General features: G+C 47.7%; 2 protein-coding genes across 5 annotated transcripts in view; one reads left to right on the forward strand and one right to left on the reverse strand.

The window, feature by feature from the left end:
• Positions 1-1,180: 1,180 nt before the first annotated feature.
• Positions 1,181-7,020, reverse strand: LOC122388081 (protein RFT1 homolog). Its single transcript, XM_043378863.1, has 9 exons — positions 6,995-7,020; positions 6,184-6,269; positions 5,744-5,860; positions 5,073-5,262; positions 4,550-4,777; positions 3,956-4,195; positions 2,925-3,175; positions 2,543-2,671; positions 1,181-2,161 (listed from the first exon to the last, which is right to left on the reverse strand). Exons 4-9 carry the CDS (start codon positions 5,142-5,144, stop codon positions 1,888-1,890), a joined length of 1,194 nt encoding a protein of 397 aa, XP_043234798.1. The 5' UTR covers positions 5,145-5,262; positions 5,744-5,860; positions 6,184-6,269; positions 6,995-7,020; the 3' UTR covers positions 1,181-1,887.
• A 5,903-nt stretch (positions 7,021-12,923) lies between these two features.
• The window catches only part of LOC122388069 (serine/arginine repetitive matrix protein 2-like), a 119,858-nt gene continuing 111,673 nt past the window's right edge, over positions 12,924-21,108 (forward strand). For 2 of the 4 annotated variants that reach the window (XR_006257727.1, XM_043378850.1), the window contains exon 1: positions 12,953-13,208. The gene's annotated coding sequence lies outside the window, so the exon portion shown is untranslated. Of the gene's footprint in view, positions 13,209-21,108 lie in introns of all 4 variants that reach the window. The other 2 variants (XM_043378848.1, XM_043378847.1) reach the window with 2 other exon arrangements.

Genomic DNA, 21,108 nt, shown 5'->3' on the forward strand with positions numbered 1-21,108 from the left:
GGGCTTTCATATGGTACCCATATTGGGGGGATGCGTGCGATAGTCTTGCCAGAAATGCGTGGGTAAAACTTTCCAAGGGTGTTTTTACCCCATAGATTTCAATGCCCATAGGGGTTTCTTCAGCCAGATTGGTCATCTGGGCCTGTAGTATCACCATGCCGATTTTGAAGAAAATCGTAGGGGCCGCCCCATTGACCGAAAATTTTCATCCTGGTTAAATCATGCTTTTGGTTAAATTGATCCGGTATTTAACCATATCATTAGGTCCGGGGTGAAGAGATCTTTCAAATGGTGGTCTTATTTTTCAGTTTCCTCCAGCCGTTTAGGCGTAAAACGGTTTTTAGATTTTTCCCTAGATTTCTAGATTTTTCCCTAGATTTGGCAGCCCCAATCTGGGCTGGGCCGAATGCGTATATATCTTTCCCGAGCGAAAAAAGCAAACATTCCAATTTTTTGGCGCTTTTGTTTCAATTTTGGTGGCTCTGTTCGAAGGCCCATACAGATGGTGTTTGCGCAAAATTTCTAACGGAAAATCACCGACTATTTAGTGTCGACAGCTGCATATTAACTTTTTGAACACGCCTCCATCACTGCTTGTTTATTGGCTCTCTGGCATTGGGCTGTGTTGCTGTATATACCGTGTGTTGCTGGGTGATTGTGATAATATTTTGATGATTAACCTTTTTATTCAGCGGTAGAGAATTCTGAAAATCCCTGGGGGTGCTACAAACCCCTAATTATCCACCCCTGTTTTTTATTTTAAGTTCCATCCAGTACCAGTATGAGTGTTTTTGGCGATGGAAGGTAGGTGAAACATTTCATTATTGTAATTTTAATCTTTTGAGACCTGAATTTCAACATTCTCTTGAGAGCCTGAGAGCATTCATGCCAAGGTTTCTGAGTCTGTTTCATGATAAAGAGACAATATTTATGATGGAGTCAACTTGTGGGTCAAGTCGGCAGAACTTGATGAGTATGACATCACCTCTACACCTGTCGCCTCCTGTATTGTAGTGATGGCAGGTTCAATGCTGAGTCTCAGAATAATAGCCAGCGAGCGTATACTGTTGTTTTGTATTTCTATGCCCGATCGGCCCTAATATGTAATGTCTTGCATTTCTAAATATTGAACTGTAATGAATGAGACGCTGTAATGAGGTACTGTAATGAAAAGACTGCCTCAGACTGCAAGGTTCTATTTAACCAAATATGACTGCATGTCTGCTACAGAATGAAACACTGACAAACACTGACACTGACATCAGGCACTGACAAAGTGAATGCACAAGAACGATAAGGACTTCTGGACTTCAGAGCAGGAGATGCACCCTACGCTCAGGAACGCCGCTGTCACCACATATAGCATACAGCACCCGGTCGTGCCCATCATTATTCTACAAGCCCTACCAGACGCTAACCGGCCACGATTTTACCGCCCTCTACGAAAAGCAGTCATCTCACTTTGCAAGCGACCTCCACAACGATAGAGGAATCGACAACTGGCAATCCGGCCTGATCGCGTCTCTCCGGTCTTACCACTTTGGCTGTGCAGTGGTGGTAAACGGTAATAGGATTCCGCGATTACCATAAGCTCCAGGGAGGTGCCATCCCCACACCTCCTCTGCCGTCCCCTGCATCGCCATCGTCCATCACAAATGGCTATAATTAGGATCTGAATGCCAAAATTCATCGGTAGGAAGTTGCTTTCAAGCACTGTCCAGCTCTCAAATGGGCGATAGCCACAACGCCCCCTGCAGTCGCACCAGTCTTAAAATTGATAGATCCACTCTACTGACAGGCACGGTGTATATTCAACCCAAAATGCACATAAATATCACAACAAAACAACCCCTATTCCCTGCGTGACCATGTGAGTAGCACTCCCCCCTAGCTGCGCTTCAGTTTATCCCCGACCCGCTCCCTGACCGCCTGGAGGAGGCGGGGCTCGCTGTACACCGCCGCGGCCACCACGGCGGCCCCACAGAGCGCGCCCACAGCCACATGGGCGGCGGCGGAGCTGGGGTACAGCCAGCTCTCGGAGCCGGCTGCCAGCAGGCCGGCGGTCACCAGCGCGGCAGCCACGGCGGGCGGCGGGCGGAGACCGAGCAGCGGCGGCACGGACACCGCCGGCTCCAGCGGCAGACCGGCCACGAACCGGTAACTGGCGACACAAGGGGCGGGGACAGGGTGAGAGAGGTACGGGACACTGCATCAAGCGCCAGCAACACACTGGACGGGGCGAGCGGGCAGCAGCAGCAGAAAATGGGACGAAGACATGATGGTTGAGAGTGGCACGGGACACTGTATCGGGAACCAGCAGCATACGGGGAGGGGACGGGATGAGAATTGAGAGGGGTACAGGACACTATTGGGGACAGCAGACATTCGTATCAGTCGATGGACGGGTGAAGTAACGAGATCCAAGTATATCGAGATCGGCGAATAAAGCGTGATATTGACTATCCATGACAGATTGGATAATGATGTAAATAATTAGACCAATTAGGACAAATCAAATCTATTCAAAAACACAAAAACTCACCAAACGTATATCCTGGTCAGCATATTGACGCAGTTGGCGAGGATAAATCCAACCCCGCCGAATAGCCTAGTAAAGATCCCTGTCGAGATGACGAATATCACAGATAGCAGCACCATCTTCCGGTTATACCTGAAACACCGGAAAACGCCACAACACCTGTCAAAGCGCCCGATAGTAACGTTCCTAGCTTCACTTTATCGACACGACTGGCCAGCCTTTCCACTTCGCCTTTAGCCGCAAAAGGCAGTCTAACAACAACAAAAACCAACATGAGAACGTCATTTCCTAATCCGCTCAGCCTCTACCGACTAATTTACCTCACTGCTTACTAAGCCACCGACCATTTCCCGACTGCTTTCCATAAACCCTCCACGGCACTTACCCATTGATCTGTTCCTGGCGCATCACCGCGAACGTGTAGCACTCCAGCACTCCGTTCACCGCCAGTAGGAGCACGTAGGCGCACTGGGCGCGCAGCAGACTGACGGCCGGACCGGCGGTCAGCAGGGCGCCTCCGTACAGCCGCAGCAGCAGGTGGGAGTAGCTCCAGCCGAACGTGACGGCAACCAGACCGAGCAGGCTCATGGCGCGCAGCAGGTCGTGCAGAACCCGGCCCGCCGCGGCAGGCACCGGCTGCAGGGAGAGGGGGTAGGGTCTAGTGGTGCCAATTTCATGAAATTTCCATTCCAATTCCGATCCAATTCCAAGAAATTGCCAAGTAAATTTCCAATTTTGTCCAAAGCGGGGGCTATTCCAATTTTTAACGATTTTTGCATTTTTTGCGTAAATTTTAAAAGTGTTTAAAAGCGTTTTAAAGGCCTCCGTTTTAAAATTTTAAATTTTAAAGGCCTTGTGTTCCGATTAATTTCCAAAAAATGTTAAGAATTCCGTCCAAATTCCAAATTGGAATTGGACAAAAATTGGAATTCCAAGAAAAGAAATTCCGATTGGCACCAATAGTAGGGTCAGACTCATAGCGCGGAGTAGGTCGTGTAGCACCCGGCCCGCCACCGCAGACACCGGCTGGAGGGGGAGGGAGCTGTCAGGCACCGGCTGGAAGAGAGGTGCCAAACTGTCCCCTTCCAGTGACTGGCGAGAAGGGGAGAGATGGCCAGAAGGATAGAAGCTGGGCAACAAAACAAACTGAATGACAAAAAAGACACCAAGATGAAGATCACAACGACTGGCAGTAAGGACTTATAGCGGAGATGAAGAGTAGCTACGAGTATAATTGGCTAATATCAGAGGAGTGTGTGCTTACAGCTTTTTCGGCGCCTCACCGGGCATCGACACACTGTGGTCAACGTTACTGATATTTTCACCAAATGCCACTACTCCTCAGTAAAAAAACAAACAAACAAAAAACTAACATCAAACACCTCCTACCACACAATCAGCCACGTTGCCACCTACCTTTCCCCGTTCCACTGTGCGCGAGAAGTAGACGTAGGCGTTCTCCTCGACTGGCTGAAAGAGGAAGCGGGCCGCCAGGCTGCCCAGGTTGGCCACCACGTCGTACAGGCCCTGCTCGGAGAAGTCGAGCAGGTGGAAGGCGGTCATCAGGTAGCGCTCGCCCTCCGTCAGCAACTGCTTCAGAAGGCCTTGTTTGAAGAAGCTCCAGGTGAGGGCCAGCTGGTCACGGTCCAGCGCCGGCTGACGGGGAGGGGAGGAGAGGTATTACTGATCAGTGAAGAGAGATGGCAGCAAGGGTCACATCGCCACCGTCGCGACAGGAAATGTTAGAGGCAGACGCGGTTGCTGGGAAAACGTGGCAGCACAACTTTGGCTCTATTTCTGAGGATACTCGATCCAGCGCTGCCGAGAGCTGTCTGTAACACAGGTAGGTCTTAATACCGTTTGACTGCAATCTAAGAGGCCTTAGACCTAAAGTTCTAGCTAAATGAAACGAAGAATGCGACGACTTGGCCAAAAGAAACCACTATGACCGCGAAAACGCTTGACTTCATTTGAAACCCCGCCCCTTTACAAATAGTTCACTGGCCTCACCTGTCCCGGCACCAGTCTGGGTCCCAGCTCGCTCGCCGACTTCACCGGTAGACAGTTATCCGGTGAGCGGACGTGCCAGAGCAGGGTGCCGTAATAGATGACCACGAGGAGAGCGGAGCTGACCGCGTGGCCCACACAGTAGGCCCAGATGGCGTGGGACGGGTACAGGGCGATCAGCCAGGCTTTGAGCGCCACCCGACTGCACAGACTGACCATGTCGGCTACCACCTTGGGAGAGAGGGAGAGCGGGTGGGTGAGAGAGTGGTGAGAGGAGATGGGGAGGGGCGAGAAGACGATAAGAGAGTCAGAGATAATCCACATATGCCAGCAAGGTAGGGAGAATACAGTACTTCAACGCGGTGTGAACGATCGACGATCCGCAAACGACTGTCACAGCAGGCGATTTGAGCTTCGGATATAATTTCACTGATATAGCAGAGTCATCGGGGAACCGACGCGCCTCAAATATTTTCCCCTGACACCCTGTTCCTCTCCTCTGCGTCACCCCACCGCCGTCATTCACCTTCAATTTGACAAAGAGCATGGCCTGCGCCAGGATGACCAGCGGCTGGGCGGCCGTCTCCAGTACGACCATGGCCGCGGTGACCCACACGCCCAGACGGTACTCTGAGGTCACCTCGGGCGCCGGCTGGCTGAGCGCGTGCAGCCAGAGGCCGGCCAGCGCCGCCGACACCGCCGCTGACACGGGCACGCTAACAGGGGAGCGGGGCGTCAGTCAGAGGCAATTACAACACTGCTCTTTTGTAATACACTCAATTCACTGGCAATAAAACATTACATACTTATGTGCCTATGACGATCCCACATCTGAAGAAATAAACGTCATTTATCGAGGCAATGACCTTTTAAACCCACTACTACTCAACAGAACTGTGCCGATTAGCTGCTACCCATTGACTGCCTCCACAGTCCACATTCCACAACAACACCTGTTTTTGAAGTAGGTACCTATATCGACAGTTCCCAGCAAGCACATCCTAAGTGTCAAATTTTTGAAATTGAGATTTCTATACCATTCGACTCAGCTCGTCGAGCTGAGTCGAATGGTATGAAAATCACAGTTTCGAAAATTTGACACTTGGGATGTTCTTGCTGGGAACTGCCGATATGCAGCTTCTCCCAACAGCTGTGACCATTTCGAGTTAAACTGATGTCCGGACCGGAGCGATGTACCTGAGCCACACCAAGTTGATGGCCTGGCGCCACTTGCTGCTCTCTGTCACGCCCAGCGCCGCCCGACGGAAAGCCTCCACACTGACAAAGGTGGCAGTCGAGTAGAGTAGAGCCGGCCTGGGAAGCAGACTAGGGCTTCAGAACTTTGAACAGAATTGATTTACCTACTTTAAAACTACACTTAAAAGAACTGAATGTCAGTCAAAAGGAACAGGTAATTCGGTTCATGCTTATGAAGATAACCGTATATTACTTCATTTTATACAATAACTAGAAAATAAGAACAAACTCTGTTCAACTAGAAACATATGAAAAATTAGCATTTTTCTTATGGAGTACACACTACAGTTCTGGTGAGAAAATAGCATATGTTCTACTTAGGAACTCAGACATTGGATGCATCACTGATGCATGAAAGGAAAAAAGTAAAGGGTGCATACCTGACATTGATGATGCCCAGGACATCAGATGTAACATACCGGAGAATGACTGCATTTATGATGAATGTGAACACTCGGTAGGTTATCTGAAAGACATTTGATAGGTATAGCTTCAGCATCAATATGTGCAACACAGACCATGCTATTCTCGGCCCTGTTTCACCGGTGATAGCAGCACGCTGCTATCACACGTGTCAAATTGGGCTTCCATGGAAACATCAGCAAACCATGACGCCGTCAATCTGTGTGATGTCATCAAATATTGCTGCCAACAGCTTCACGGCCGCGCGATCAAACACATAGCATTCAACGAAACAGCAACTCTGTTCCAAACACAGCTCACGGATTACACGAAACGACATTAGTGTGACCTCATCACATTACGTCAGCTCGCGCAATTTGATAGTAGCATGCTGCTATCAACTGTGAAACAGGGCCCTGGTCTCTGCAGCATATAGGTACTTCATTGGTGGAAAATCCCAGGGGGTGCTACAAACCCCTAATTATCCACCCCTGTTTTTTATTTTAAGTTCCATCCAGTACCAGTATGAGTGTTTATGGCTTGGAAGGTAGGTGAAACATTTCATTATTGTAATTTTAATCTTTTGAGACCTGAATTTCAACATTCTCTTGAGAGCCTGAGAGCATTCATGCCAAGGTTTCTGAGTCTGTTTCATGATAAAGAGACAATATTTATAATGGAGTCAACGTGTGGGTCTCTACCGCTGAATAAAAAGGTTAATCATCAAAATATTATCACAATCACCCACCAACACACGGTATATACTGATACAGCAACACAGCCCAATACCACAGACACAGCCAATAAACAAGCAGTGATGGAGGCGTGTTCAAAAAGTTAATATGCAGCTGTCGACACTAAATAGTCGGTGATTTTCCGTTGGAAATTTTGCGCAAACACCATCTGTATGAGCCTTCGAACAGAACCACCACAATTGAAACAAAAGCGCCAAAAAACTGGAATGTTTGTTTTTTTCGCTCGGGAAAGATATATACGCGGGCCGAATGTGGGCTGAATGTGGGCTAACTTCCGTTACATTCTCCTTCATCCATGAAATATCCATAATGATTTCAAGGGAACGTGTTCTTACGCTGCTGTGACATAAGCTGCGCATGCGAAAAACACCCGCTAGACCAATTGATGGCGAATAAACCTGTTGATGAAGAAATACTTGTCTCCCATTGGTCTGTGAACACAATCTGCAGGAAACGCAGCTTAAACTACAGTAAAATTTTGCAGGAAAATCTGCAGAAAGTAAGAAAAATGCAATTTAAACATATTTAGCCAGTGAGTCTGGCCAATCTGTTGATATATTCCGGTAGATATTGAGCATTATCGGTCATTTTGAAAGAATTACGGTCCGACTCTCTTTATTTTTAAAGCAATGACGCATAATATGATTATTGAAAAATTGGGAAATATATTTTCTTGGAGGGAAAAGTGGGACTAGCGTTAAGTTAAAAATCAAAATTAACACACTGATCGAGACCTCGCTTTCAAAAGTATATATCAGTGCATTTTCGCATCGAATCTCTCTCAATCATGAACAAACTTGGGCAAAAACAGCAAGATTGCCTGTTTTGTCAATTCACACATTTTCATATTCGGGGGCAATTTTAAAGTTGATGGCCAATGTTTTCAAAGTCAACATTTCCACAGGAAAAAATACAGCTATTTTTCTTCCAAATTCATTCATTTGTAGAGTCCGACTCTCTCTTGTTTTCTCGCAGTTTCCGTTGTGCTCTGAGAGAAACGATCATGTGTATCATAAGCGTTTGGCTCACTTCAAGACGGCAGAATTTGCACTTGCATTTTCTGCCGTGTGGAAGACCAGAGGGAGTCAGCTAATTTATGACAGAATGTGCTTAAAAAATGACTGGTGAATAATATCTTTTGTAAGTGCCTGACAAATATTTATATTTTAAATCACGCTCCTCAGCTGTCAAGTGAGCTCCAAATGGCCTAAATTGTCAGCTGTTTATCATCCTAGGTCAGCTCAATGTCACAGACGTCAGCTGAAGGAAGTGGTGACCATTGGCCCTGTGTTGAGCGGACAAACCGGTGTTACCTAGTATTCCATGTACCGTGATTGCTCCCTCCAAGAATGTTTGAAGTTAACGAAGTTTTGTTGTTTATTCGTATTTCGTATGGAAAGACAAAAAATCATTTCGGCGACTTTGAAATGTCAAGTCAAATGTGCGCAGCAACGAATAAGGAAGCAAAATCCATCCGTCCATCCGTCGATTTGTTCTTTTGTGATTTGCCCATACGTCGGCCGTCTATCCGTCTGTTCCTTTGTTCCAGTTTGTCTATTCGTAGGTAGGTCGGTACGTCCGTCTGTCCGTCTGTCAATCCCTCTGTCCGTCCACTATCCGTCCGTCTGTCTCTCCGTCCATCTACCTCGTCATCCATCCATCCGTCTCTCCGTCTGGCCATTTGTCCTTCTGTCCGTCTGTCCGTCTGTCCGTCTGTCCGTCTGTCCGTCTGTCCGTCTGTAGGTCAATGTCCGTCAGTTCGTCTCTCCGTCAGTCCGTCAGTCCGTCAGTCCGTCTGTCCGTCTCCCCGTCTGTTTGTCCGTCCGTCTGTCTGTAAGGTCATCTGCTTGTCCCCCCTTTGTCCGTTCGGCTGTCCATCTGCGCTGCCTGTCTACATATCATCTGACCGTCTGTCCGTCTGTCCGTCTGCTGCCCGTCTGTTCGTCCGTCTGTCTGTCCGTCTGTCCGTCTGTCTGTCCGTCTGTCCGTCTGTCTGTCCGTCTGTCCGTCTGCTGTCCATCTGTCCGAATCTCTGTCTGTCTGCTCTGCCCGTCAGTCCGTCAGTCCGTTAGCCGTCTGTCCGTCTGCCCGTCTGTTTGTCCGTCCGTCTGACTGTCCATCTGTCCGTCTGCTGTCCGTCTGTCCGTCTGCTGTCCGTCTGTCCGTCTGCTGTCCGTCTGTCCGTCTGCTGTCCGTCTGTCCGTCTGCCCGTCTGTTCGAATCTCTGTCTGTCTGCTCTGCCCGTCCGTCCGTCTGTCCGTCTGCCTGCCCGTCTGCGCCCGGTGCTGGCCGCCGCGCTGGGTCAGCTGACCATCCGGCTGCTCTCTCCCCTCTCTGACTGGCCGCCGATATATTGAACGGTCCGGCGAGCCGAGCCGATCTTGAGTGGCGACTGGCGACCACTTACCACGCCAAAGGCGACCTGACAGACACCAGCGAGCGAGCGATGGTGCCACAGTCGGCACACTTACCGGGAGACGACGGGTGGAGACGGGCGACGGAGATGGGAGGGGTGGAGAGAGGGTGATGAGTGGGGCACATAGAGAGAGAGAGAGAGAGAGAGAGAGAGAGAGAGAGAGAGGGGGAGAGAGAGAGAGAGAGAGAGAGAGAGAGAGAGAGAGAGAGAGAGAGAGAGAGAGAGAGAGAGAGAGAGAGAGAGAGAGAGAGAGAGAGAGAGAGGAGGGAGAGAGAGACGATAAAGATAGAGAGGAGGGAAAGAAGGAAGGCCGACACGAGCGAATGTCAATTATTTCTTTCGTAAACCTGAGCAATAAATACATTTTTTGTTGCGAGACTAGTTAAAGAACGGCACAACTTTTAACCTCTCCGACGTACTGGGACTAATGGCTTTAGCTAGCCACTTGGGCTTTATAATAAATGTTTTCCGGTTAAAACTTTCAGTGACCTATGTGACTCTGATTATAAAGGTGTGCAATCTTGATAGGGCCATGTCAGGTCCCCAACCCGTGAACTCGTACCTACTACCTGTAGGTCACAGGATGTAGGTGTAATTGCTGAAAGATTATTGTTCATCAAAATATGTCTAAGAAAATGTCCAATGAATAGGTACAGACTACAGATAAATATACCCAATGGTGATAAGGATGATACCAGTATAACGGCAATCCGTAATATTTAATAAATATCGTGAATGATAAGCACAAGTGATATTAATTAATTAAAGATAACACACTGATTAGGTATATTGCGCCGCCTTCCCCCTTGAATTGTTTTCACGGTTCATGATTATTATCTGGCTCACCTCGGGATGAGCAGTGTCTAGACTCTAAAGATTATCCATACGATTGATTAAGCCATGACCTATAACCTAGCACGCTACGCGACAACACAGCAAATGTCCATTGGTATTTACCGTGCCACTACTGCTACAAATGACATGCTGTCCGAATAAGCACATCTGATCGTCTATGTATAATCTACTCCGTTTATCGCGATACGCCTCCGAGATTCCCTAAGTTTGTCACACTGCACCGCAGCGCGGCAAGCACAATAAACATACCAGGTGTCACCGGGCGAAATTGAACAGGCGACTTCATGCATATGTAACGAACTGGCTAATCCCATTGGCCGGTGGGGCCGACATCTGCTAGCGTGGGCAGCTCCCGCGGTCCCCGAGCGCCGGGCAGTCCCGGAAGCGGCTCTGTCCGCTCTGCATGGTGTCCCCGTGGCACCTCCTTCCACTCTGAGGTGTCCCCGCGGCACCTCTGTCCCGTGTCCGCTCTGAGATAATCCTGTGGCACCTCTGTCTCTGTCTCTCCGCGGGGACACTCTGTCTCTGCGTCGCGTCCCCTCGGCGCCTCTGGCCATCCTGAGGCGTTCGGCAGCTGGCTTGACCGTTCTGCTGTGTCCCCGAGGTATACCTTGGTCATGTCATTTTGCATGTATCTCATGAGTAGTGACTTTCAGGAAGAACACTTAGATTTATCTGTAGGGATCTGAAAGTAACCGAAGGTTTGTTGTCAATAGTTAAAAGTTAAAACACTATTCTTTAGAATTGTGTTTTTCTATTGAAAAACAAATCTGAGTTCCCTGACAATTTGGCAAAAGTAAAAAGAATATGAACACTCGCCGGCACCTACAGACCCGACTCCTTGCCCCTGCCGCTAAAGCTATCGCAGAAGGGACGGGAGCGGGTCCGGTCGCATTGCGGGTCACTCGACCGGCAGCGCCCCGTGCGCCCGTAGGCCGCTCATCAGTCATTCATGGGTCCAGAAGCCAGCTATCGTCCCCTGTTATGGCTGTAATGATGCGCTCCGTCCGACCGCTCCTCGGTATATCGGTGGATTATCGCTGTCCAACATGCAAGCGCTCTCTACTCCGCCCTGTGAGCGAAACATAACAGCGGCAAAATGGAATGGCACACTGGAAACTGTGGTCCAACTCGAGGAAAGTGCATTACAAGAAGTACGGAACTCGACGCCATCTCACCGCCCTGTTTCTCACAAGTTCGTGTCACGACCCGACTCTAGTGCTGATTTCCTTGGTAGTTCAGTTCAGAATTCTCGAATGAAAACATGGTCAGATATTGAAAACAACTTACTTACGCAGAAGATGACTGATTGAATTGAAAACAATTTACTTACGCAGAAGATGACTGATTGAATTGAAAACAACTTACTTACGCAGAAGATGACTCTGGCTCTGCTGGAAACTTATCCGAAGACGATTTTAAAGTGAGCAGTCTCAGCACAGATTCAACTTTGAATCATCCACGATCAGTCGTAGGTTTGGGCGTTTTTAATGCGGCAATGATCTTTGTTAGAACTGTTAAGCGTAAACGAATATAGAGTTCAGTGGCGTAAACCCATTCATATTGCCATTCGTTAAATCTTTATAAAATAAAACTTAATATTGTTATAAAGACGTTTGATTACCATTAACTCTGCAATTTAATGACGACTTATCGAGGGTAAGCTATTAACACTTACCTAACATTTATATCAACAGTTATATAGATATAAAATATTCATCAGTTATAACGCAGATCATTGCTGCACTTAACTTCCCAGCCTACTTTCTATCATTTGTGGCTCGAATTATAGAAACGATAAACATAACTATCAAAAGACAATGCTGTTGTGCAAAGTTTCAAACATTAGGCATCCATATGTGATGTAAATGCAAATGCACATTTTTCCATTCTCCACCTCATCATGTTTGCTCAAATGCCAAGCGTTCAGCGTTTCACCATTTCTCTGCGGCATTTTATTCGCCCGGGGACTCGTTTGTCGCGGATGTCGGCTCCGCCTTTCCTATCTATCCCAGTTCGTTTTCCATGACTCGGCAATATTTCACCCGACCTCTGATGGCACAGCCGAAATGGAGAAGTTATTTTCTGATCACGGTGCTTCATCCCTCGTCCACACTATCAATTTGTCTACTGGAGGTTTATAGCAGCACGAATGCTGCTCTGCCTGCAAGATCGTGCATTACTTATTGCCATGCATGAGAGAGGCATGGTAGCTTTGGGGGGAGACTCGTGTAAGCCTATAGAGATGCCGCACTCCTTTGTCCGGGGTAGGGCTGCGGGTGCCGGCTGTGCGCAGGTCAGCAGCTCTTGTTGCGTTGGGAGGGAGCCGAGGGGTGTGTTCTCAGCTGTTGTTTCCCCATCAGCTGGCTCGAGGACGGCTGACGCAGCCCGCCCGCGGGGCCGGGCGCCGCCCCGCCCCGGTCGGCGGGGTCGGACGGCCGCGCGGCGGACGGTGTCCTGGGACCGATCCCCTCGCCGGAGATGGACTCCGGGGGCGGGGGACAGTGCCGAATCATCTGATGACCGGTGGGCAGATGGGCTGGCTGCCGGCCGCGCCGGGTCGGGGCTGGGCGGGGGCGGCGCAGAGGTCGATACGACCCCGACGCGCCGCGCCGGTCGGCCCGGCTGGCCGCCAGAGCCGGAGGCTGCGCAGGCCCGGCCGCCGACCGCGCCGGTCAGCCCGCGGGCGGTTAGTGCCCGAGGCGGTCTGCGTGCCGCCGGTCAGGTGACTCCGCGGCCGGCCACCGCCGCCGCTGATTGGCTGGGACAGCGGGCGGCAGGACTCGAGGGGGCTGAGTGAGTACTGACAGCGAGACGCGGAGAGGTGACAGCGGGCGCGGTGTGATGAAGATTGCGGTGATAATCTGATTGTCGATAATATCAGTGATCGGGTGCTGATCGTTCATAGCACCGGAGAAGAGATCCGACGTCAGCTGGTGAACTGGGGATTCGAGAGGATACATCCGAAATCACACAGGTAAGGGAAATGGGGGGTGTGCCTCAGTCCCGTACTGAGGAGTTTTGCTATGTTGATGTCGCAGCCGGAGTGGGAGGGGAGGACGAAATAAGGACCAGTGCTGAAGACGGATTAGAATTATGGTAGTACGATAAGGCAAATGCGATGTTTTCCATGAAGACATATGCCGGTAGAGTTCCACGTCAGTGCATTGGGATTGACGACTGAATACGTATGTATTCAGTCAATATACTGAATATATGTATTCATGTAATATATGTATTCTTATATGAGTATATGTATTCCGCTGGACACCCGAAAGCATTGTGGCACGTACGCTGACCTTGGTCTGGAAAAAATAATATGCATCAGCTAATTAACTCGTAGATTAGAAGTTACACATAATTGCGTGTGCTGTGTTGTTTCAGGACCCTACAAGCTATAATTCATTCAAATTAACCCTCGCCCCGCTGGGGGGGGGGGCAATTAGGCCCCCTGTGGTTTTTCCTGAATAGCAAGAAAATGGCGGCGCGCAGCGCGGTCAAATTTTCAGTACCTTCCCGGGCATCAATTTGACACCTTCACACAAAATTTCAAGTCTTAGGTCACCTTAGGTCAGGAGTTATTGAGGTCAAACTGAGGTCATGTTCGTGCAAAAATGAGCAAAAAAAAAACATGAAATCTTGAAACGCTCACAAAAGCTACATTTACAAAGCAATTTCAAACTTTTTTATATGGTCATGTAGACGAAAGACAGCGCTACAAAACTGCGGACTCGGATTTTCAAACTTTTGGAATTTTGACCCCAAAAATTCAAAAAACTCTTTTTTTTTAAGAAAAACGCAAAAAATCCAAATTGTTTCCGAATTAAAAAAAAAAAAAAACGGAATATATGTGATAGTCCCTGCGATAGGGTAGCCTGGGGCAAGACGCCCCAGATAATTTATTTTGCTACATAATTTTTGTCCCACATCACCTGGAAGGCCAAATTTGTGCTCAATGCGTTCTTTGGACATTTTACTTTAAATTCCACCCCTCAAATTCATTCACTTATGATCGGACTCCCAGCTAGGAAGTGATTTGTGAAGCAACTGCAAATAGGGCGTTTTGCCCCAACCCCAGGGCAAAACGCCCCACGGCCTGGGGCAAGAAGCCCCATACTCTAGATTAAAGATTAAACATGCTAGTTGACTAAATCTTATATGAGAGGTCCGTTAGACCTTGGGAGGCACGGCACTGAAGTTAGCACCTTCCATCCTATCAGGTGTTCAGCTACGACACTATTGTGTGAGCAGTTTTTTCACCTGCCTCAGAAGGCCAAATAATAAGTTATTGCAATGCAAATGTTAACAAAATACTTCCTTTGCCATCCAGTTGCTGAGAAAAGTACATATAAATGCATAGAAACATGCCGTTCGCCAGCTACCGAGCATTAGGAAGTGGGTAGTCCGAACAACACATGAGGTGAAACGCCCCATGGGGCTTTTTGCCCCGCGACCTACTGGGGCGTTTTACCCCATCACGTAGTACGGTCAGAGAACAACGCCTTGCACTCCAGGAAGACATAATTTAACACGAACCAACCCGGCATTATAAGCGTTAGACAATAGTCGTTCAAAATACATAAAAGTCGTTAACCTGATGTGGACGGTAAAAGAACGCCATGATGCATAATCTGACAACAAAACATAAAAATCACTTCAAAAACACATTTTTGGCTATATCTCCCTAAAGCGTCATCACAATTTCTTTCCAGTCTGCTCATATAATGATCGTTTACACCTTTTTTCGATCCGAATCGGCATCTGGTCAGTTAGTTTCGGCAGATCTGCATTAGGAACGTCAGCTGGAGTGCGCTTTCGACAAACCACGCCTCAAATTCGGTATAGTGCAGCAGCGTGACATGGGGCATTTAATGTCGACAATGAACGTGATTTCGACACTGGCCAATGGATTTCGGCACACGGCAAAGGACTGTGACACTGGGCATTGGAAAAAGGCAAATTTCATTTTACAATGGCAATGGTCATGCAGTTTCGTTGGCGGTATACACCTTTTTTCATTGCGAGTCGGCATCTGTGCAGGTCATATAGACTTCTTTCATTTAAGCCGGCAACAGGCGTAGTCTTTCGACATTTGCGCGCCTCTCATCGACACAACGCGCCTTCACGATAAGGGGCATTGAAAATAGGCAGTGTGCACAACTTCGACACTGTTCAGTGGATTTAGACACAGCGCACTGAATATGACAACGTCCATCTGATATAGACGGGCGTGAATCAATTTTGACAAAGGTCTTTTAATTTCGTTTACGATTATATCAAACTTCATCGTATACATATAATCAATATGTATGAGTTGAGCGTTCATAATCGACATACCCATAATTGAATTTGGTTTGATTGTCCTCGCGGCCTGTCTCTACGAATATACGCAGATAATGAATTCTTATCACGTTCATAAAACACCATAGAATTGCTTTTTAGTCTCATTGCACGATACAACACAATTTGGTTTCAATACAAGTAGAGCTTTATTTATGTGTGTGTACTTCAACATTTTAAAACAAATAAATACAAGCAGTTAACGAATCAATTTAATCCACAGTAATGGCTCATCAGCTTGAAATGCCTCTGGTAAAAAAGCAACATGATAAACGAAATTTCATTTGTGTATGGCCAATGGCCATGCCACATAAAAAACACTACGTAACACTGCAATAACAATGAACACAAGCAGCACAATGAGTGCACATAACCGACCGCTCCGCCGCCGCCAGTTGTCGCCGCGCCGGTGCGGTCACCCGGCCCAGGTGTCCTCTCTGGCCAGACAGGCGCCGACGAACGCGTTGGCGTGTTGATAAGCAGCTGCCACCTTCTCCTGGGTCATGGCAGCCATCGCTTGATTCGCCAGCTCCTCCAGGATGGCGCTCCTCCACGTTCCGATGCCGCGGTGTCCTGCCGCCAGAGCCGTGCCGCGATCGTCCAGCGTATACCCTGCACCTGTCCAAGACGCTGCTTCAGGTCTGCTTTGTAGACAGAGAAACAGTTCTCAATGGGGTTCAAGAACGGCGAATACGCATCCACTTTGCCACGATGGACCAGGCGGTGGTCCTCTTCACGCTCAACCGGCGGGCCACAGCGACGTAATCGTTGCCATCACGGTACGCTTGGATGATTCGCTCGCGGTCCGCGGCACAAACGGTATGGCGGAGTCTCGGCATCTTGATACCGAATGAAGCAAGCACACTGACCTGGCTTGAGGTCACCTAGCCTACCGGGAACCAGTAGAGGTTCAAGTGTAAATGATATAGATACGCCACGTGGTCAGTTTGCTACTTCAGCATAGTTTATCAACACAAAACAAAACATGTTTCATATTTTCATTGTCCAAAAAAAATCAAATGCAAATAAAAATCAAATTATCCATTAACGAAATCCATTTTGTATTGCCTAATTCAATCGAGAAGCGACTAAATTAACCCGCGCCCTGCTGGGGGTCCTGGATTTCCACGCCCTGCTGGGGGGGGGGGGGGGGTGTTTGAACACCCCCCCTTGTAACTCGGCTCCTGGGCCACGTAGCGATACGCGGAAGGCGGCGTTCGAAAGAGCGTAAAAAATAATGACGAAATCACTTCGGTCAATTTTTTGGTCAGGTCAAAGGTCAGGTCACCAGAGGTCATTGAAGGCAAAATTTCGCCGATTTCCAGGTCGAATGTCGAAAATTTCCAAGAAGCCGACGCATAACTCGGGAACCAATAGAGCTACAGCGCCGCGGAAAAACGCATTCGATAGCCCTATTAACGCCCTTTCTGAGTATTTCTCTCAGATGTGACCTAACGTCAACGGTTTTGCCTGCAGGGGGCAAAAACTGCAAAAATAGCCGATTTTTTTGAAAACAGTTTTTCTGCAATAACTTTTGACCCAAGCCTTGTACGAGCTTACTTTTACCGGCATCGTGTTCCTCTCGTCAAGACGCATCGAATGAACTATAACTTGACCTTGAAAAGTCAACTTGAAAATTTGACCTCAGGTCAAGGTCATGACCTGACCGGAAAGGGTCATGTTGCATATCAGTCGATCCGTATCGTCGAGCTGAACACATCTAAGGCGTTTTCATCGCTCTAGCATGCCTCTATCAAAAGTTATTTGCGAAAAACTGTTAGATACCATTCGTGACCTAAGATGACCTCAGGGCATAAACAAGGGTCACGGACACCATTTTTAAGTTCAGTGTGTCTAAACCACTTGTAATTCGGTGTTTGGGAGTGTTTATAATGTCTTTCATCCAAAAGAGGCGCATTTCAATTTTCTCCCATTGACTTATAATGGGGAGGTCGCAAAATTGACCTGACCTTAGGTCATCGATATCAAAATTCTGAGATATACATTTTGTACATGCTATTGCTCTTAGCAATCGCTGAAAGTTTCAAAGCGATCGGTCACTCGGTGTAGCTATGACAGACATTGAAAGTTTTTATGAGGTGAGGTCACTTCAAGTGACCTGGTGACCTGACCTTGAATGACCTTGGTCTGAAATTTTCACAACATGTGTAGAATTGATGTATGATAAGGTGTACCAAAAACGGCGGCGCTCCGCGCCGCCGTTTTTGAGATATTCGCGAAAAACCACAAGGGGGTGTTCAAACACCCCCCCCCCAGCAGGGCGCGGGTTAAGTGAACTAAGACTAAATCTATTGTCAGTGTCGATATCAAATGCCCTTGTCGATATAGACTGTGACACCGTTCGAAAATGAACAGCGGATAAACTAACGAAATGAAAACTGTCGTACAGTCCAAAGTAAGTCTAACACAATGCTCATTTACCGAACTGGGCCGCCTATGGTTACGGTCAATTGAATCTATGCCGACTCGCAATGAAAAAAGGTGTAACAAGTTAAATCGAACAAATTTCAAACCATACTTTTTACATTGATGCGTTTTCAATGCTTACCACTAGAATTTATAGCATTTTTTCCCTTTTCTTAGACTTCCCTTGGAGTAATGGAACACAAAATACAAAATGTACGCCAAGGCCGTTGTTTTAAGGTCTAAACGTTTTTTTTCTGTGAATGGAGGGTGAGTAGGCTACCAAGCCATGTCAGAGTCGTGAGATGAGAGGATCATGCGGAGGAAGCATTTGGGTGTCTACCAGTGACCGGTGAGCTGCAGCGGCTGACAAGGCGCCGGTATAAAACTGTCCCGCTACGGATATGCAGCCAAAGCGATCGACGGGTTAGCCCGTAGAGTTTCCACCTTTCCAGAGGGCAGTTTTTTGTCCGGAAATACAGTTGACCATGACTGACCACACCGCCGTCCTGCAAACATTGTTGCCGCTCTCCGATGACACGCCCATTCCCATCTCGGCAGACCTGAACCATCCGCGCTTGCGGTCAGCGCCACTCACAATGTGTCGACAGATCGACACAAATGAAAAAATAAATATTTTTGTTTTTCATGCAAGAAATACGGCTAAAACATTGTCAACTTTAGATGCGTTGAAAGGAGCGAGGCCCCGAATGACCCCCGTCAACCTTTGGATTCGCCAGTGCTTCCTCATTGTCACAGAGTGACGCAAGGATGGTGACCTCGAATGAGGTCAGCCTGTGTGTCGGAAACGGGTGATGTTAGGGACGAACCGGTGTTAAGGTTCCAGAGCGACTGACGAAATTAGGTGCCCGTTGCCGTATTCCAATGAACGGTTGCCGATTTGGATTGAAAAAGGTGTGGTTACTTAGCAACCAAGCGCCCATATTGAGTGTCTCTTTACAGTACCGTGGAACATTTTAGCGCACATTCTTAAAATGCCTTTCCCAAAAGATAAGAGTTGCTTAATTCACTGATGAGATAAATTGACCATTGTCTAGCTTGGCTGCAAGCTGCCGACGTAAAATGCAATATGACAAAACAGAATGCCCTTTGTCGATATTAAATGCCCCTGCCGTTGTTCACTGACCCTGGTCGAATATCAACAGATGCTAGTCTAAATCCGTGAAACGTGTCGAAATGCGTGCTCCAGTGTCGAGTTGTTGGAGTGCCTGTCGAGATAAGGTGCCCGCTGCCGTAATTGAATGAACGGATGCCGATTCGGATTGAAAAAAGGTGTAGTGCACGTTTTATAGAAGAGAGGATGTTTCCCCAGAACCTTGCCAGTTCCGAGAAACATCGGTGAGGCGTTTTACCTTGGCGGGGCGACTTGCCCCGGTCTACCCTACATTCCAAATTGTAGATTAGTTATAGCGAGAAAACTGTTCAAAACTGATGACGTCATATTTCTGAACTAAATTTTTAGCAATTCTAGACCACGTAGCGCAAAACAAAAACCACCATTGAACTCCCCGTGACGAGCTGTATCGAATGGATACCCATTTTATGCAAAATATCGATTTTGAAATTTGACCTAATTTGACCTGACCTTGACCTGACCTTCACCGGAACATAATCTAAACTGACCCCTAAGGCTGCCTGACCCACATAATCGCATTTGGCATATAAAATGGACCTTAAAACATGCATCACATCATATTTTCATATTGTGACCCTCAGTGTAGAGCACTTCACGGATAGGCTTTTTAGGATCCGGCCCGGCCCATATCCGGCAAGTCATATCCAGATCCGCCCATTATCCGCCTTTCTTTGAATATCAGAATCCGGCCCACCCATGGCCCGTATTGCAGCCAAACTTCCAAAAAATATCCGTAATAATCCGTTTCACCAATAACTGGTTTCACCCAAAACTGGACTAACAAATTCAATCTAAGGGACCAGACAGCCATACATCTCACAGACCATCATGGTTCCAAAAACCATGCTTATAAACCTAAAACCACATGAAAATCACCACATTGGTGCCTATTACCACGGAATATATAGTCTACGACATCGTAGACTATGTATTCGTAGACTATATGTCGTAGACTATATATTCCGTGCTATTACTTTAATCAAATCTCTGCTGCCGCTTAACACATTAGGTTAATTTTTAACTTGAATGTTGAATGTTAAAATTTTGATCCGTTTTGATCCGGGTTCAATCTTCAATTCCCAAATCCGGCCCGCCCATATCCGTTCTTTTTTAACAAATTTAGAATCCAATCCTATCCGGTCCGCGGATTTATCCGTGGATAACGGATTTATCCGGCTCATGAAGTGCTCTACCTCAGTGACCTGACCTCTGTGACCTGACCTGGTATCAGTGACCTCAAATAGCAAAATATGTGTTTGACGAACATTTCCCCATCGATGATTTTCCATGAAATGCATTTTACTCTATTTTACAACGCATTTCTTGAAATGCTTGTAAACGGTGAAAATTCGACATTTGACCTGACCTGTGACGTCATCAGTTTGACCTATGTCAATGAAATTGGGTCACAAGGTTGGGGCTATCCAACACCGTTTGCCGCTTGTCGCTATATGTTGCGTGGTTCTCGAGATCTTGGGGGGGGGGGGCAAATTGCCCTGCCCCCCCCCCCCCCCAGCAGGGCGCGTTGCTCGGCAGACCCCAGCGGGGCGCGGGTTTACATAATTGTTGCATGGAAAGAACTAAGAAGCAATCCTCCGACCATCGGTTGACTCCCCACGTTTCATGGCTGTCCCAAGTCCACACCCTCGCTCTTCCGCTGTGTCCGGCACTGAGTGAGCACGGGCCATGACTCCAATTTTTCATAGGTATTCGATGTATTCGTTATTTTTCTATCATCAATATTATTAAAAACAAACAAATGTAAGTAAATTGCTACTTGAGGCATTCTGGATATGACATCAGGCATTGGGCATCGGTTTTCAGAAGGTCGGAGAGACGGCTACATAAAGAACATCGGAAACATGTAGTTTCTCCTCTTTCACCGTTTGACTTTCCCGAATGGAGCAATTCGTCGTCTTTGGATATGCAAAGAAGGCAAACAAAGACCGCTTTCTCG

This window comes from Amphibalanus amphitrite, unplaced genomic scaffold (genome assembly GCF_019059575.1).
Source record: "Amphibalanus amphitrite isolate SeventyFive unplaced genomic scaffold, NRLGWU_Aamphi_draft 000307F_arrow, whole genome shotgun sequence".
Taxonomy (NCBI): Eukaryota; Metazoa; Arthropoda; class Thecostraca; order Balanomorpha; family Balanidae; genus Amphibalanus; species Amphibalanus amphitrite.

What these genes read in the sequence shown, in the direction of transcription:
- LOC122388081 (XM_043378863.1), bottom strand. Translation starts at nt 5,144, where the DNA reads ATGGTCGTACTGGAGACGGCCGCCCAGCCGCTGGTCATCCTGGCGCAG. An exon ending in TGCTCTTTGTCAAATTGAAG is followed by an intron (nt 4,778 to 5,072) that starts GTGAATGACGGC and finishes CTCTCTCCCAAG; the next exon opens with GTGGTAGCCGACATGGTCAG. An exon ending in GCACAGTGGAACGGGGAAAG is followed by an intron (nt 3,176 to 3,955) that starts GTAGGTGGCAAC and finishes CTCTCCCTGCAG; the next exon opens with CCGGTGCCTGCCGCGGCGGG.